Source organism: Anopheles stephensi, chromosome 2 (genome assembly GCF_013141755.1).
Source record: "Anopheles stephensi strain Indian chromosome 2, UCI_ANSTEP_V1.0, whole genome shotgun sequence".
Lineage (NCBI taxonomy): Eukaryota > Metazoa > Arthropoda > Insecta > Diptera > Culicidae > Anopheles > Anopheles stephensi.
In genome coordinates this window covers 71,495,634-71,512,687 of record NC_050202.1, presented here as the reverse complement: position 1 = coordinate 71,512,687, position 17,054 = coordinate 71,495,634, and the positions used below count along the sequence as shown (strand labels likewise).

General features: G+C 45.0%; 3 protein-coding genes across 8 annotated transcripts in view; 2 read left to right on the top strand and 1 right to left on the bottom strand.

Moving 5' to 3' along the window:
* LOC118504645 (protein qua-1-like) overlaps positions 1-7,092 on the top strand; it is a 32,362-nt gene extending 25,270 nt beyond the window's left edge. The window contains exon 2 of the mRNA XM_036039401.1: positions 2,982-7,092. Coding sequence (XP_035895294.1) covers positions 2,989-4,551 — 1,563 coding nt within the window. The 5' untranslated portion in view covers positions 2,982-2,988 and the 3' untranslated portion in view covers positions 4,552-7,092. The remainder of the gene's footprint in view (positions 1-2,981) is intronic.
* The window catches only part of LOC118504640, a 132,508-nt gene that overhangs the window by 30,955 nt on the left and 84,499 nt on the right, over positions 1-17,054 (top strand). The window lies entirely within an intron of this gene.
* Positions 13,032-15,988, bottom strand: LOC118504641. Its single transcript, XM_036039368.1, has 2 exons — positions 13,331-15,988; positions 13,032-13,195 (listed from the first exon to the last, which is right to left on the bottom strand). The coding sequence occupies exons 1-2, from the start codon at positions 15,921-15,923 to the stop codon at positions 13,176-13,178; spliced, it is 2,613 nt and encodes an 870-aa protein (XP_035895261.1). The 5' UTR covers positions 15,924-15,988; the 3' UTR covers positions 13,032-13,175.

The following is a 17,054-nucleotide window of genomic DNA, read 5'->3' as shown; positions in this document are numbered from 1 at the left end:
ACCGAGGGGGAGGTGTGGTGGTGATCCTCTTACAAGTACGACACGACACAAAAAAATTGAGGAATTAAATGCAATGCAACCGACATATCCATGCGAGATTTGTGAGCCTCCTTCCGCACGATAAAGCACCATTTTGTCTGTTGCCTGTTTTTGCCTCCCTTGCTGGATATTCTGGGTTTGCATCCATTTTTTCTGTGCATCACAATTAAAGCGCAATTTGTATACGGTTGAAATGGAAGATTAGACTTGAAATTGGGCAGAGAACAGCACGACGATCAATAATTTACCTAGGAGATTGACGAACGGCACTCAAGTTCGACAAATTATTGCCGGTGGAGTTCAATTACTGTAAATCCCCTCCTAAACAAATTCGTTGAGAAATTGTACCGATTCATTCACAACGAGTTTGTTTCGGGGCAATACACGCATACACATAGAGTTCCCATCGAAAGAAGCAGATCCCTTTTGCAGTGTTTGCCTTTTCTATGCTACTCCAGCATTGGGATGCAGTGTACAATTGTTAGACGTTCTTCAACAGAGGATGGAATAAGAAACAACCCATACTAGAGCGATCGTTCGCGTAGCCGAAGGAATTTGGGACAATTTATTTCTCAGCTCATCCCAAGTATGATTCCTGCGAGCTCTCGAGGCTCGCCTCGATTGTGGATGGGGAATCATGGCCATTATTTAGAGTCATCTCGGCTTGTCTGATCCGGTCAATTCGTCAATGACGACGAAAATGAATGAATAGAAATTCGTTTAGCTCCCCCTCTCTGTCTCTCTCTCTTCTTCGTCCCCAAAATCCGAGTCTTTCTTGTGTTGGGGCTGAATGATGGACGCTGGTGGAAGAATTGCAAAGTTAATCTTTTCTCCGTTTACATAAATACATTCGAGGGACGAAGGAGCTGATTGTGCTTTTCTGTGGACCATTTGTGTTACAAGATGGGCAGGAAAATTGGAAATGGGCATTAAATCCGGTTTCTTACACCGAGATAATTCAATATCAGTTAGATTTGCGCTAGTCACAATCTCCTGACAGAAAAAAGGGATTGATACTGATTTGAATAGCTTTTTGGGAGGATAAAAAATGTTCCACCATGTTTATTGATTGCTGTTGTCCATTAAGTCCTTCCTTTGGCGCTTCCGAATATCCGTTCTATGATTGAACGCAATCGATCCATCCCGTGGAAGTGCAATAATTTGCCACGCGTGTGATGCCATACAGCATTCGCCTAAATGCTATCAGATATTACGCCTAACGACTCTCGCATCGTTGGATTGTGAAATAAATTACTGAAAAAAACGAGCATATCTCACTTCAGCTGCCGTTGCGTCCTGCCACATTCCTGCCATGCTCTCACTGCAGCTACTCGTGGTGGCGGTTGATTTATAAAACGATCTAAATCGATGTGCGGAATTAGGCACGCATTGCCGCGATACATTATTTATGCACGCGTCCGTTATCGTGGCAAGCCGCAGCGTCGTCCCTTACTTCCGCCATTGCGGCCCGTGGACAGAGCAATTTGAATTTTTGCACATGCTCTGTATCCTTTTGTGACTGTGCATTGTCGCATCGGTGTGTTGCGTTCCGTAGTGCGATTGTTTTATTTGGCAATTTCCTCCATTTCATGACACTGCTACTACGACGACGACGGGTATCACGCTTGGTTTATGGACTTGCTCCATTGAACTGAACATCGTACTGCCGGGGACGGTACTTATCTGGAGTTCGGTTTTTGTTTTGCTCTGCTACATTTTGCACCTGGACAAAAGGGGGAACGCACGGAAACAACCGATCAGGATTTTCATGGGGACCTGTGTTCGGTTGGTACACACCGTGCTTTCATCGGCTATCGGGAGTAGGATGCGTAGTATATTATGACCTCTGGTGTGTAAGCTTTACGCGGATGTTTGCCATGAATATTTACCACCGTCGGTCGTTCCTTCCGCTATTCTTTTCGCGAAAGGTCCGGGCATTGCTTGCAATTCCGGTTGCTGATACCGATCTCCAGGATGTGTAGGCAAAATCGTTGTTTCATAGCGTTATTGACCACGGCACCATGCTGCCGGAAGGAGAGGTCCTTCGACAGTGTTATGGCGACCGAGTGAACGAGAGTTGTGTATTCTGCGGATAGCAGAATACCCACTCCCACTCTATCTCTGTGCGCGTTTCTGGCTGTTAAACCATTGCCTAACTGTACATGAAATTAAAGCTTACCCTATCCCGGTATTGCGTTAAAAGGAGGTTGCTGATTCGTTCTGAGTAAGATTATGCTCTCGATTCACGTGGTCGTGTCCTGCACGCCCGGTCTCGGCGTAAGTGTACGCTTCTTATTGTCCTGCGTTAAGTTTAATCAGCAATGCAGGTAGGCCACCGTTGTGTGTGTGTGTGTGTGTGGGGATGTAAATGCTGTTTAATACATCAAGGTTCTGATGTTTCGATCAGGACGATGAGTAGTAAACATCTTAATGGTGCTAGATCTACGTTGCAGATAGTTACGCTCACGATGATGCTCAGAGTGCTCTATTCTAGGAAGCTTTTTCCTAGCTGCCTAATAGGAAATCCCTACGATGGTATGCTTGGCAATGACGATGCATCTATAAGCTTTGAAGTAGACGCGGCATGATAATGAGAAATGGGCCAGATAGAGCAAGTTACCCTTACCAATGCCATTTTCTTGCTGCTTAATAAGGAAACTTTAAGCTTTAATGATGCTTTTCAAAAGAGGGATAGATATATTTTGCGGAGTCTGGAACGAAACCTCCTAGAAATAAAAGCTGTATAAAGGTGCTCCTTGATAATTGAAGCTCATGTTTATGAGACCGGACAGCCATCTATTGCATATGTATTCAGCGCTTAATTTAGATATTGATGTCATCGCCAGCAATAAATATTCTTGCCTCGCATAGATTTTCTCGTAATACACCAGCAGAAAAATGTATTCACGTCTCCTCCCGTTTGTTTTCCTTCTCTCTTGCAGCAAAAAAATGGCCATCGTCAAGGATAGTGCAACGTTCTTCCAGCACGGCAACTCGGCCCAGTTCGACTACGTGCTCAAGCTGTACCCGAAAGCGCTGAAGCTGAAGGCGGAAACGCGCGGCAACGGCAAAAAGGCAGACAAGCTGCTGCGTCTGGAAAAGTGGTACCAGAACGATCTGCCCAAGCTGATAAAGAACCGGGGCCGCGACGCACACTTGCTGCACGAGGAGCTGGTGCAGACGATGGAGTGGAAGCAGACGCGCGGCAAGTTCTACCCGCAGCTGTCCTATTTGATCAAAATCAACACACCCCGGGCGGTGGTGATGGAAACGAAGAAAGCCTTCCGCAAGCTGCCAAATCTCGAACAGGCGCTAAACGCGCTCTCGAACCTGAAGGGCGTCGGGATCACGATGGCATCGGCCCTGCTCGCGGCCGCCGCACCTGAGAGCGCACCGTTCATGGCGGACGAATGCTTGATGGCGATTCCGGACATCGAGGGCATCGACTATACGACCAAGGAGTATCTGAAGTTTGTCACACACATCCAGCAAACAATGGAACGGCTAAACCTGGAGGAGGACAGTAATGGTGCGGCAGGCGAAGAAGAATCGTCGGCCGACGAGAAGAAGGACAGTACAGCGAACGGTGGTGGTGGTGGTGGCGGCGACGGTGGAACGCCGGACGGTGGTGCCGCTGACGGGGAAGCAAGCGAGGGTGCAAAGGAGGGTGCGGTGGTTGGAAAAGAAGGAAAGGGAGGAGTTGATGCGGCCGAAAATGGTGGTGCGACGGGACCAAGGGCGAAGAAATGGTCAGCACATTCGGTGGAGTTGGCCCTGTGGACACATTACGTTGTGTCGGATCTGCAACCGGAGCTGCTTGGTGGCATGCCCGGCAACGGTAACGGTGTTGCGGCGGCCGTTGACGCTGCTCAAAACGGAATCTCGAAAGAGGAGGACGAGGACGAGGATGAGGTGGCCGACGATGAGGAGGTCGACGGGGACAACGGGCTGGCGGAGGACGAGGGTAATACGAACGATGAAAACTCCCGCACCGCCATGCTGGAATCGTCCGAATCGGAAAGCAACGAGGCGGCGACGGCCGAACCGCCGGGGGTCGTGCCGAACGGCAAAAGTACGTCGTCGGGTTCGAGTGGTTCTGCGCCGGAAGATGAGGAAAAGCTTGTCGACGCTGAGGATACGTCCAAGGACGCTACCGATAATAGCAGCACGGCCGTTACGATGACGGAACTGACGAACAATGGTACCTCCGCGGTAGTGGCCGGTAAACCGCCGGTCGAAACGACAGCCGCCACCCCGATCCACACGCAAGAATTGCCGGCGGACAGCAGCGCGGACGGTACGAAAGCGTCCGACGCAAGCTTAGGCGGTGGTGTACTTGGCACAAAGGGTGCGCTAAGCACGGCCAGCTCCGTTGCCGACAGTACCGAATCTGAAGCACCGATCACCACCGACGGTAGCAGCAGTAACGGCAGCAACAAACGTCCCCTCTGCTGCGAGGATAATGGTGAAGACAAGCCCGAACTAAGCGCTCCCAAGTTGATAAAACTGTAGACAGTGGAACAAGTCAATATAGACACACATACACACACACACACGCGCACGCATGCACGGGGGACTCACACACAAAGTGGGGTTGGGGGTTGCAAGCATAGTGGGGGGATTTTGTGTGGAAGTGAATGTAAGAATGTGTGTGTGTGTGTGGTGGGCCCTTTTGCTTCACTGGGATTGTGGCGTAATGCTAAGGATAGGATAGTTTCTAGCACAGTACAACAATCATTATGGTCACGAGAGTAAAAAAAAAGGAAAAATATCCAAGTAAAGCGAGAGAGAGAGAGAGGGAGAGAGAGAGGAAAATGTAAGACCAATCGACTCAGCGAACAGGAAAAAAACAAGTACATACACACACATACACACATGCGTGCGTCATTAGCGATTAGCGGAAGGATGAATGGGGGATTTTTTTATTTGTACACCAACACCAATAATGTCTAAGGAAGAGGGTTGCAGCAAAACGCGCGCTTATTTTAAAGGGGAAAAAAAGAAACAACCAAATTACTAAAACTACACTTCTACTTCAAACACTACACTCATTTCAGTGCGATTGTCCTTCGTTCTGGTGTAACGCTCGCAGAGGATGTATGGTATTGACAAGAGTCCCTCTGGGACTCCTGGGTATTTCGATCTCAGTTAAGAACTTTGCGTCTGAGAAGTACATTAAACAATGCAACACCTTTCCAATAGCTGTCCTTTGCTACAAAAACAGCGCGCCCGATGCAAATAATTCAAACACAACCGGCCACGACGTCCTCCGCCTGTGACCGAGAGCTGCACCGAGATGCAAGTTTATCTCATGCACCTAGATACGATCGTAGCTTCTTTCTTTTTGTCGGGGGGTTCATTTTATTGTATTTATATACTTTAGATAATCGTATCGTCGCTCCCTCTTCAATATGATTTGGTAAAAGAAAATGCGCAGGCTTTTTGGTAAAATGATGTGCACAATGGTCGAAAATCGATAAGCAAGCGAGTATGTATGTATCAAACGAAAATTAGTAATCCAAAACAAAAAAGATAGACAAATAGAGACAACATTCTACTTATGTACTGCTTTTTACTATTTTTTCGTTTTTTTTTTAATTAATCCTTTAATTCCCGCTAGTGTTGCTACATTTGCACTACTTAATAAAAGACATGTAAATGTTATAATTTTTTTTTATTATATTTTGAGTATTGCTATTTGTTAGCAAATAAGCAGCAGCAGGAGCGGTCCGGTGGCCGAGGCGATAACGGCGCCAGCCTATAAACGAAAGGACCGGGGTTTAGATCCCATCTAGACCGCGCCTGCCCCGTATGCAGTGCTGTTCTGTCTACTTTGCTTACGGGTAAAATCAAGGTCCACAGAAAGCCAGAAGAAGTGGCAGGCCCGGAAGACCTTTAGAGGTTGGTTGCGTAGCGTCAAGGAAGAAGAAGAGCGAGCAGTTGATATAAAAAAAATCGTGTTGGGATCGCTCTGCACTTGAAGAGCTTCTCAACGTTTATATTTTTCAATGCTTTAGCCCTTTTTTGTCAAAGGTACGGTTGTCCTTAACAATCGAAACTTTGGTATCTGAATGGCAAGGATGGCCCCTGGTGGTAGATGTGATAGCGGTGCCGGTCTTCACACGCCAGGACCGGAGTTCAAATCCCATCTGGGACGTTCCCCCTATAGTGAGGATTTGACTATCCAACTATCTAAGACAGAAATGGCAGGAATGACCTAAAAAACCTGTGGTCGTTAGGCAAGGAAAGAGGAAGAAAACCTCTTGATGGTGTTTAAGGAGTCCTTTTTTTGGACGAAATTTTTACCCGGGCTTGTTGTAACAATAGCCCTTTCGAGGTATTGATTTTAATGAGTCGAAGCTCTTCTTTATATGTACGGAGCGACCTTGTGAAATTAAGTGAAACGTTGATTTTACTTAATTGATTACAGTTTTTGGTTGTAACATTGTATGGATTTTGTTTTGAAATGCATCAATCCCATTTTGATTAAAGCCAGTTTAAAAAAAAGCTAAAACATGTAGAAAACACACAACTATCCCCTCCCTCCCCGAATACACATACAAATGAAATCAAATGACTGAGATTTATATAGTGGTAGTAGCAACCAACACATGGAACAAAAGATTCGCGTGTGTGCGCGTGTGGGGTGGATGAGTGTAACATAATATATATATGCTTGTATCCGCGGTATGTGCGATGCTGTATGATGAGTGCCTGTGCATTAATCTTTTTTCTACACCGACCTGTGGTGGAATGAATGCGTGTGTGTGTTTGTGTGTACATTTGAAGACATGTGTGTGTGTGTGTATGCGCGCAGCTTTGGATAGCTTTTTTTCTTCTTTCGGTTACATATAGAAATAGTTAATCCACATAGTACGGTACGGGAAATGAGGGCGCGTGCATCCATATTACCAAGGATTTGTGAGAGTATGATGCTTAATCACACATTACCAGGAATCGAGTTGGCCGAGGACAGCAGTTAATTTCGAACAGCTAAAGTGCAACTCTGCATTTCGTCTCGAAAGCGTCGCGGAGCAAACGGGAAGCAAGAGATGTATAAATACTACAATACAAGTGACTTATTAGAAGAATAAGTGACAATCTGCGGCGCGTGACGTTTTATAATTTCTATCCGTTTTGGATGATCGAACCCAATCTTGAGACCGCGAATACATTTGTCCCGGCAGAAATGGTCCCGTTTGCTCCACAGACGACCCTTATCCGAAAAAGAAACCCCATGACCTCACGATGTCCCCACGATCTTCTGGAAGATCGGTTCCATTGCGCGATGAAAGTACGGCTAAAACTTGCTTCTAAAGGAATGACGTAAAGGGGGACATACTTATTTTATGATTGTTGGTTTTATGCAACGTTGTCCGTATGATTGCCGAGGTGAAAATGCAGAGTGGACGAAGCAGACGCTATGTTTCGTGGCAGTAGTATTATTTTCAATTCAGAATGGACGTACGAATCATGATCATTCGCACACCGTTCGCTGCAAAAGAAGTTGGAGATTGATTTACCGGCAAGTAGTTGCGATAAAGCGTCGAACCTTTGGGGGTTAGAACAGAACGTATAAACGTCGTACATTCAAACAAAAACCCACGAAATCATTAACAAGACTCATTTAAATTATCTAAGAATAGTGTTAAACCAGTAAAAATGGCGAAATGGTTAATTGCGTGAGTGAGGAACAGGAAAGGAAGGATGTTTGTGAAAGAGAGAGAGAGAGAGAGAGAGAGAGGGGGGGGGAGAGAAGTGGAGGGAAACATAATGGGGGAAAAGATGGAACAAAGTAGAGTAAAGTACGTTATACCTGCACACAGACACACACACATCCACAAAACTAACTCATCTATACCACGTAACGTCAAATAGGGAATCTTAAGTGGTCGAGAGACGTCTTGAAGCTGTTTAGTGGGGTTAGAAGTTAGAAGTTAGCAAGAGTGTCGGACGCCGAGGAAGCCACAGTACATGATTTTGTGGAACAGAAATGGAAGAACTCACTGAACGAATGAGTAAGAAGGTGAACGGTGGCTGTATGTGTGTGTGAATGGGTAATGTGTGGATGGAAAAAAAGGGAAAGCAAACCCCCGTGAGCGATTGCTGTATGTGTAAAACTAACAAAATCAATCGAACGCAAACATTTTTAATAATTATAGCGAAAGCAAACAAAAACTACATCCATAATGAAGGTAAACGGTGGAAAAGAAACGCAAAACAAACGGGGGCAAAGTGTTAGCGCATAGTTTATAGCCAAGTGCAGAGGAAAACAATATTTACGATGCTAAGTGTAGCAAACCCGTTCACTTCACGATACGATGGTAAACACATAAACAGGACAAGACCGTAATATTTAAGATTATTAACGTAAATATTAAAGCACGAAGGGTGATGTCGGAGTATCAGTACATTTAATTTTAAAACGAAGGCAAAAACCAGCACCAGCAGGTAACTCAGTTGAACAATTTATACCTTACAAGATGTAGCGGAGGGGGGTGGTGGTGTGGGTGTAGGCGGGATGGTTGCGAGAAGCACGTTTAACCTTCTACCTACCTACCGGCGATAATAAGATGAAACAAAGCGAAAGGTGAAAAATTAAAATAGAACAAAACAAAGAAATGAAAGGTGAAAACGAAACAAAACAAAGCAAAGCAAAACAATAGCGAGTAGATTCTAAAATCACAGCACACAATAGTGAAACAAACAAAACAAAAGAAATGAGTAGTTAGTAGTAGGTTGCGAACGACGGAGTACATGCAAATGGCCGCATAATGAAACATTTGAAAACAAACAAGAATACAAACTATATATACACACATACACACTCACAGACATAAAAAACACACACGAAAGACGAACATATTGATACAAATGCAGTATGCAGCACCTTACATGCACACACACACACACAGACGGAACTTTATAATGCATAGAGTTTTATAATTTAAGGAGAAAAAGGTGAATAAACAAACAACAACAAAAAAAATCTTATCAAAAATAGTTGTTCATATTATGGTACTATATTTATTTAATCGAAATTTGATTTTGTTTTGTTTTTTGGTGAACAGCTGATAATTTTGTAAATTAGATTAAAACTGTTTTTTGTAGCTTTTTTATTTCGTTTTTATGGTGTGGGATATGAAAAACAACGGCGTCGATCTTCACACGGCAGCACCGGGGTTCAAATCCCATCTATGCCGTTCCCCCATAGTGAGGGCAGACTATCCAACTATGCGGTATCAATAAGTCTTGCTTACTTACTATGCAGGCGCTACAACCGCTTTGCGGTTTTGGCCTGCTGCAACAATCCTCGATACCGCTCACGGTTTAGCGCCGTCGTCTGCCAATCGATTATTCCGGCCGTTCTGACGGACGCATCAACGCCATCACTCCATCTCAATTTGGGCCTACCACGCCTCCTCTCTCCGTGTGAACGGCCTGTAGGGACTTTACGGGCAGGGTCGTCCAGTGTCATTCTTATGACGTGACCAGCCCTCCAGAGCCTGACGAGTCTAATTCGCTGCACGATGGTGAGATCATCGTACATTGTCCTTCCACACATACGGGGCCAAAAATCGTTCTGAGCAATCAATAAGTCTAGTGCGTGAGAAATGACAGGCAAGACCATAAGAGATCGTTAGACCAAGAAAGAAGAAGGTATGATCCGGATCTCGTCGGAAAAAAAGAGTGGCGCTTTGTTCCATTAAGGTCTTGATTGAAGAAATGCTGGTCAGCCAGGCCAGGCTCCATCGACGAGATCAGAATATAGTTCGACGGAGCATTGTGTATGCTCTTTACGTGAAACTGGTTTTCCTTGGATATCCTTAAGTTGTTGCGAGTCGCTCAACTATCCATCGTCGTTCGTATTATGTATAAGCATAGTAATACAGCGATACAAGTTAATTTGAAGCTATAGACTGCACTTGAAATGCTTTGGAAATCAGAAATAGTGAGCTACAGTCGGACTATTAGTAATAGCGGCTTAGAGTTGCCACAGGGGACAAATTCCGGCCACTCAAGTGTTAAGCGCTGAGCTGTCTACCCTTAAAATCATTAAATCCGTCTAAACGATGGAGAGTTGCCTGGACAAAATGGAAATTGTTATGCCAAATTGTCTATATCTGAGGCAAAGTCGTCCTCGCTGAATAACGACGCTTGTGAAAAATATCTGTGAGACGCTTGATTTTATTTCGACGCTTGTGAAAATATCAATGAATGGGTCGTCGATTTTAAAGACATTCAACGGACTTGAGCAACGACTTGAAGGATTGGTGGAGAAAATCTATATCGAAGGATCTTACTGATATGTCTTACTGATATGTGTAGACTTCATATGGGATTTGTTTTTTGGATATAACGAGTCATAATAAGCCATACGTTACAGATCCCACCAAATACACCGCCTGATCTTCTAGACAATGGGGTTCATTTGCTTAAATATGGGTTTCGGTACGTTCCATTTGCTTTCAAACGATAGGTAATGAATTGCTGAGGAAATTACTCTCCAAGTGTCTTATCTTCATGAGTTTGTGGAGGTACTGCATCGAAGAATGACTGCCAGTGTAAAGGAAAGTCTTTTGATGACATTTGGAATTTAAAGTAGTGACTAATAAAATAAATGCTTCAAACATGTAGTGTTTTTCGGTCCATACATTGAGGTTTAACGAGGGGACATGGGTATTATATGCCTTACCGAACCGTTTCCCAACTATTGAAGACTAACCAACCAAACACGTGGTATCATTTATCATTTAACTACCAAACACGTGGTATCATGGCCGGCGCATGAAGAAAAAGTAGCTATTAGGTCAAGAAGAAGATGAAAAAGAAGTGTTTATTGGTTTATAACTACAAGAAGTTTTGAGGAGTTACATCTCCTGTTGTAAAGATCCGCATATTCTTTAAACTTCGAAACAATTGTTTTGTGAACTGAATAAGCATGTTATTGTCTTCCAAAATTGTAAAATTTCTATTTTATTTAGATGAAATATAAAATTTCAGTCCACAAATAAAAAAAAAATTCTACCCTCTTTTTATTACCCCCCTTTAAAACACTTTGATCGCACTTTAAGAGCAATGGAAACCATTTTTAATGGCTATTCGACAACCATAAAATCATCAATATATCGGTCGGAACGGTGCCACCGTGCGAGATGCACTTAGCACGCGCTACAGGTGCAGCTTCCACCAGCCCTCCATAATCCACCTTTTAACCGGGCCAAACATCCGATGCACAAACAGCATCGGCAAGAATTATTAACAAAAAGTACAACTTCACACCCCAAAACGAGGAAAAAAAAACCGCCGGGAACTGAGAACCGCCAACGGATGTGGAGGTGCACCATATGCACTCCCGGCGCGCTACTGCGCTACTAAATCTTCTCTAACTGCATTTCGAATGCATGTTTATGCAACGGCTTAACGGGTGGCCGTGCTCGGCTGGGTGTGTTCGTGCGGCAAGCCTTTTGCCGTTGTTTGGTCATTTAACGTATCTATCCACAGAGCACCGCCGTTGTTGTTGTTGACTCTCGGCCATTGGGGGTCGCTGGATGAAGTTTTGAGGATGTTGCCTATGTTTAAACGGTTATATCCACTATTCATCACCTGGGGTGGGGGGCTTAGTAAGAGAAGGCACCCGCTTTTTTCTATGTCTGTCTGTCTCATGATTCACTCCATGGATAGGATACGTGGACAGGGCGTGTAGTTGAGGTACGAGAAGTTCGACAGTTTATAATAGTGTTTCAGGATAGGATCAAGTTTGTGGCATTTTTCAACATTGGATTCCCAGTGCCTTGTTTTTAAATGGCGGCTTTTGGTTTTAATTTTTTCTCCCCCCAATGGCCTGTATGTGCGAACGGACAAAGTGCAGTTCGAAGTTGTTTTTTTTTTGTTTTTCGTTTCGTCCATTTGTGTCGAGGAAGAATTGAAAGGTGAAAACCACACACTCTTCCCTCCGAGAGAGAATATGTTTGAAAACCCCCAACAACCGTGTACATTGCGAGGGAAAAATGAAGTTAAGGAAGGATCGAGTATGGTAAGCACGAGGTAATGGTTGAAAATACACATACATACACACCTAAGTAAACACGAAAAATAATCAACGCGAGACACGTTCGCTGGCCGTGCCCGGGTTGCTGCATTTTACCAACATCAACCGAACACCGCGAATGCAACCGAACGCCGCCCTGTATCTCCTCGCCCCACAACGGTGTTATTGCACGTAACAGCACAACATCATACCACAGGTAGCAGAGCAGGGAAGCAAGGCAAAAAAAAAAAAAGAAAATGGCCGATCTAATAGAACGAAACAAAAAAACGCGAGCAATTTAGATACGAACACACGCTGAAAAGTGTAATCTCGCAAAAATGGAATAGCTCTTCGACAACACCTGGGTTGTTGTTGTGCGGGTTTTATGCGTCGGATGGATGCTGGCGGCGGAAGGGTTGGGTTGGGAGGGAGTTAGGAAAATTGCCACCCGCAGTTCCAGCGGGGTTGATGGTGGAGCGCTTTTACATTAATGCATCAGACAGAGTGCATTTGCATACGTGTGTGTGTGTGTGTGTGTGTGTGTGTGTGTGTGTGTGTGTGTGTTGGTCTGGTAAGCTGGCTGCACCATCTAACCAGCCAGCCAGTGGTTGAACAAGTCCCATCAATAAAAATAATAGGTTTTTGCGAATCCTTGTTTGATGCAGCATCTTTTGTTAGCCTGTGCGACAGCTCCGTTCGACTCTACTGATGTGTTTGATTTATTTAACAGACAGATAAGTTTTTTTTTTTTTTATTCATAAAGAACGGCCTGGCCGTATTGCTTAAAGCTAAATTACAAAAATAAGTACAATTCACGATGGTTTGGAAACATTTCCTTCTCCAAACCGTGAAAGGGCACCTTATCCCGGGTGAGCTCGGTTGATATATATCCGTCATCCAGTAGTCGTGGTAGTGTTGGTTGCGAGGGTCGGTATCGTAGGTGATCATCTCATCCCGTTTGTTTTTTGGGATATGCCATCGTCAGTTTTCTGCGTGTCGAGATCCAGCGTTCTTCCATCCCTCTGGCTTGTCTGCTTTCTTTGACCGTTGCAACACGCCATTGCAACGGTGTAGTTTTGGTCCTGGATCATCCTGGATATTCCGTCTATGCCATACCAAGCCCCTCTAATATCGCACTCATTCATACATTCATTCATTCAATCAGTCATTCATCATCATACACACAAGCGAGATACAACACGTATAACAGACAAACAGTAGGAGTGGAAGGAAAGAAGGTAAGGTACTAAACTACAATACCATTCGCTCGGCAGAACTCAAAAATAGCCCTCAGGTAGGCATCATCCCCGCCACCCAGCAGATCTCGAATTGGAACATTGGGCGTTCTGCCGATGTCCCGAACTGCGTCCAATAGGGAGGGTCGTGCTGCCTCGTACTCCAGACAAGACCATAGAATATGATCTATGTCATGGTATCCGAGGCCGCAGCCACATGTTTTGGAGTCGGCCCGTCCTATACGCTGGAGATGCGCACCCAATGCGAAATGGTTAGACCTAAGCCTAGACATCATTCGAATGAACGCACGATCTCCTGAGATGCCTTGGAACCAGGGCTTCAAGCTAACTTGGGGAGTGATCGAATATAAAAACCTCCCAAGCTCATCTGTGTCCCACATACTCTGCCACCGAGCCATGCAGAGAGATTGTGGGGCACGCATGTGCTCGTGAGGTAGGATAGGCCTATCAAAAAGAGACCCTTCCGAAGCGCCCTTTTTGGCCAATTGATCTGCCTTTTCATTGCCTAGAATACCGCAATGAGCGGGCAACCAAACAAGAGATATTCGGAAAGATTTTTCAAACAAGGAGCTTAAGACCTTTAAAATTTCTTTCACAAAATAGTCAGGGCTCTTAATTGCCTTCACAGACTTTAGTGCTTCGACAGCGCTTAAGCTGTCGGAGAAGATGAAATATTCGTCTGGAGGACAAACACTTATGATCAATAAGGCGTAAAAGATTGCGGCGAGCTCCGCTATGTAGATTGAGCATGGTCGGCGTAGTTGAAAAAATGCTTCGGAATCGATGTTATATACGCCAAAACCGATGCCCTGCTCTGAGGAGGATCTGTCTGTGTAAAATTGGTTTCGGTTCAAATGGCCATACTTTTCCATAAAAATGCTGGGAATTGTCGTCCTGCGAAGACTATCGGAGATAGACTTTGTATCCTCTTTTAAAGAGGTATCTACTATAAAACGGGAACTGCAGGACCCTGGCAAGCTGGCACGATTTACATTTTCTGGACTGCTAGGGTGTACCTGTAAAGAGGCAAAATCATGATATGTGTTCATGATTTTGCATTTAGATCCTATCTCATGCAGTGTGTTGAAGTTCTCGATTATCAATGGGTTTGAGACAGTAGAGCGTACGAGAAGGCGAAGCGAGAGTAGCTCAAAACGGAGAGCTAGCGGCATCACTCCACACATCACTTCGAGCGACATCGTGTGGGTTGATTTCATACAGCCCAATGCGATTCTCAGACAACGATACTGGATGCGTTCTAGACGGATCAGATGCGTCTTGGCTGCCCAATGGAAGCATATGCATCCATACTCCAAGACGGACAGTATCGTTGTCTTGTACAGCTTAAGGATGTCTGATGGGTGCGCACCCCACCAGAATCCGGTAATCGTTCTGAGAAAATTGATTCTTCTGGAGCATTTTTTGACAAGATAGTCAATATGTGACCTCCACACATTCTTGCTATCGAACCAAACGCCTAGGTATCGGAAAGTTCTGGCAATGGATATCTTTTTGTTATACAGGACTATATCAAATTTAGGGTTCACCAAATTTTTGCGTCTATTGCTCTCGGTGTCATAAAAAAACGAGAAAATGAGCATTTCCGTTTTCTCGGGTGAAAACTCGATTCCTAGGTTTCTGGCCCACACTTCTAGGTTGTTCAGCGTGGTTTGCAAAGGTCTTTGAAGATCGGCGATGTTGTTGCTGGCGACTGATACAACACCGTCGTCCGCCAATTGACGTAAGCTGCATCCTGGTGCCAGGCAGGTATCAATGTCGTTGACATAAAAATTGTACAACAAGGGGCTCAAGCACGACCCTTGTGGTAGTCCGTAGAAACTGACCCTCCGAATTTTCAGATGGCCGTTGTCGAAATTCATCGCCTTTTCAGAAAGGAGGTTAAAAACGATGTTATTTAATCTTGGGCTTAAGCCCGCGGTTTCTAACTTTTGACACAGCACATGTACTGATACTGAGTCAAAAGCCCCCTTGATGTCAAGAAATAGAGAGGCCATCATTTCCTTTCGAGAATGAGCCAGCTCTATTTCGGATACAAGCAGCGCCAAGCAATCGTTGGTACCCTTACCTTTGCGAAATCCAAATTGGGTACTAGACAAAAGGCCGTTGGATTCGAGCCAGTTGTCCAATCTAAAAAGAATCATTTTCTCAAATAGTTTTCGCAGACACGATAACATCGAGATCGGTCGATACGAGTCGTACTCTGATGCTGGTTTGCCAGGTTTCAACAGGGCGATAACCTTCACCTCCCTCCATTCCAACGGGACGGTGTTAAGCTCCAACATGATGTTGAAAAGCCTCAACAGCCGCTTCTTCGCCAGGTCCGGGAGGTTATGGAGCAACTTGTTCCTGATACGATCCATTCCTGGCGAGGAATTATTGCTGGAGTACAGTGCAAGCGAAAGCTCGACCATTGTGAAGGGTGAATCCATTGAGGAATCACAACCAGGTGCACTTTGTTTAAAAGGAGGTGCTTGAGCGAAGTCTGGGCAGACTTTCTGAGCAAATGGCTCTAGCCATGCCCCGGAAACTCTTTCGCTTTCGTTGGACGCTCTGCTATTTCGCATCCTTCTCGCCATGCTCTGAAGCGAACTGAGCGAAGTGGAAGGACAGAGGTTGGTTACATACCTCCTCCAGTAGCTTCTTTTCTTTGCTTTAAGCACTTGCGCTCCAGTCCACTGTTTTTGCACTTGCGCTCCAGTCCTCTATATTGTTCATATAGATCTGTGGAGGCAGTAGCTCTATACTGGGCAAAGGCCTTCCTCTTCGCTGAGAATGCCGCTTGACAGTCCGCGTCCCACCAAGGAGTGGGGGGTCTCAAAAATTTCCTTGCTTGGGGGGGCGGTCTTGTTTGGGCACCAAGAGCGCACTCGTTTATTGCTTGAACGAGATTTTTATATTCCTCGTCAGGGAAGAAACTGGGTTCTACACGGCGCAGCCAAGCAAACATAAGGTCGCCGTATTTCGTCCAGTCGATGTTCTTCGTCAAGTCACATTCGACGAAGACTGGATCGGCTGTACGATTCCCATTGATAATAGAGATCTCTATTGGCAAGTGGTCACTGCCAAGGGGGTCTTGGATCACCTTCCACTTTGAATCCAGCCCTAAGGATGACGTACATAGAGATAGGTCTATTGCGCTATTACGTGCCATAGGAGATGACACCCTAGTTGCTTCACCAGAGTTTAAGATGGTCAATCTAAAGGTGTCGCAGAAATCCCTAATGATTGGTGCTCGACTATCATCGTGCAAGCAACCCCAATCTTGTCCATGAGCGTTAAAATCGCCTAGGATAAAAAACGGCTTTGGAAGAACCGTAGCTAACGTTTCAAGATCCTTTTTGATCTTCTCAGAGTAAAGATTGGCTCCCGGTGGGATATAAATAGACGCAATCGAAAGGTCAAGATTTCCTAGCTTTGCCTGGATGGCGACGTATTCAATGCCCTCGGGTGTAGGGAGGTGTATTCTGTTGAAGCTGTGACTACTTCGAATACCAATCAAAACTCCCCCACCACGCCTATCACTAGCTTGGTCAAATCGATCTTGACGAATAATATTATATCCCGGGAAGGTTATTTGCTTTTCGGGTGAGAGCCAAGTTTCGCTTAGGGCAAACACATTGCAATTGTGTTCCCTTAATAAAACTTTGAGGGAGTCTATTTTTCCTAAAAAACTTCTGCAGTTCCATTGTAGTATGGTGGCCATTGGA

Bases quoted from the DNA above. Each gene is read 5' to 3' on its own strand.
- LOC118504641 (XM_036039368.1), bottom strand. From the start codon at position 15,923: ATGGCGAGAAGGATGCGAAATAGCAGAGCGTCCAACGAAAGCGAAAGA. The intron at 13,196-13,330 runs GTATTGTAGTTT...GTGCGATATTAG, and splicing joins TGAGTTCTGCCGAGCGAATG to AGGGGCTTGGTATGGCATAG.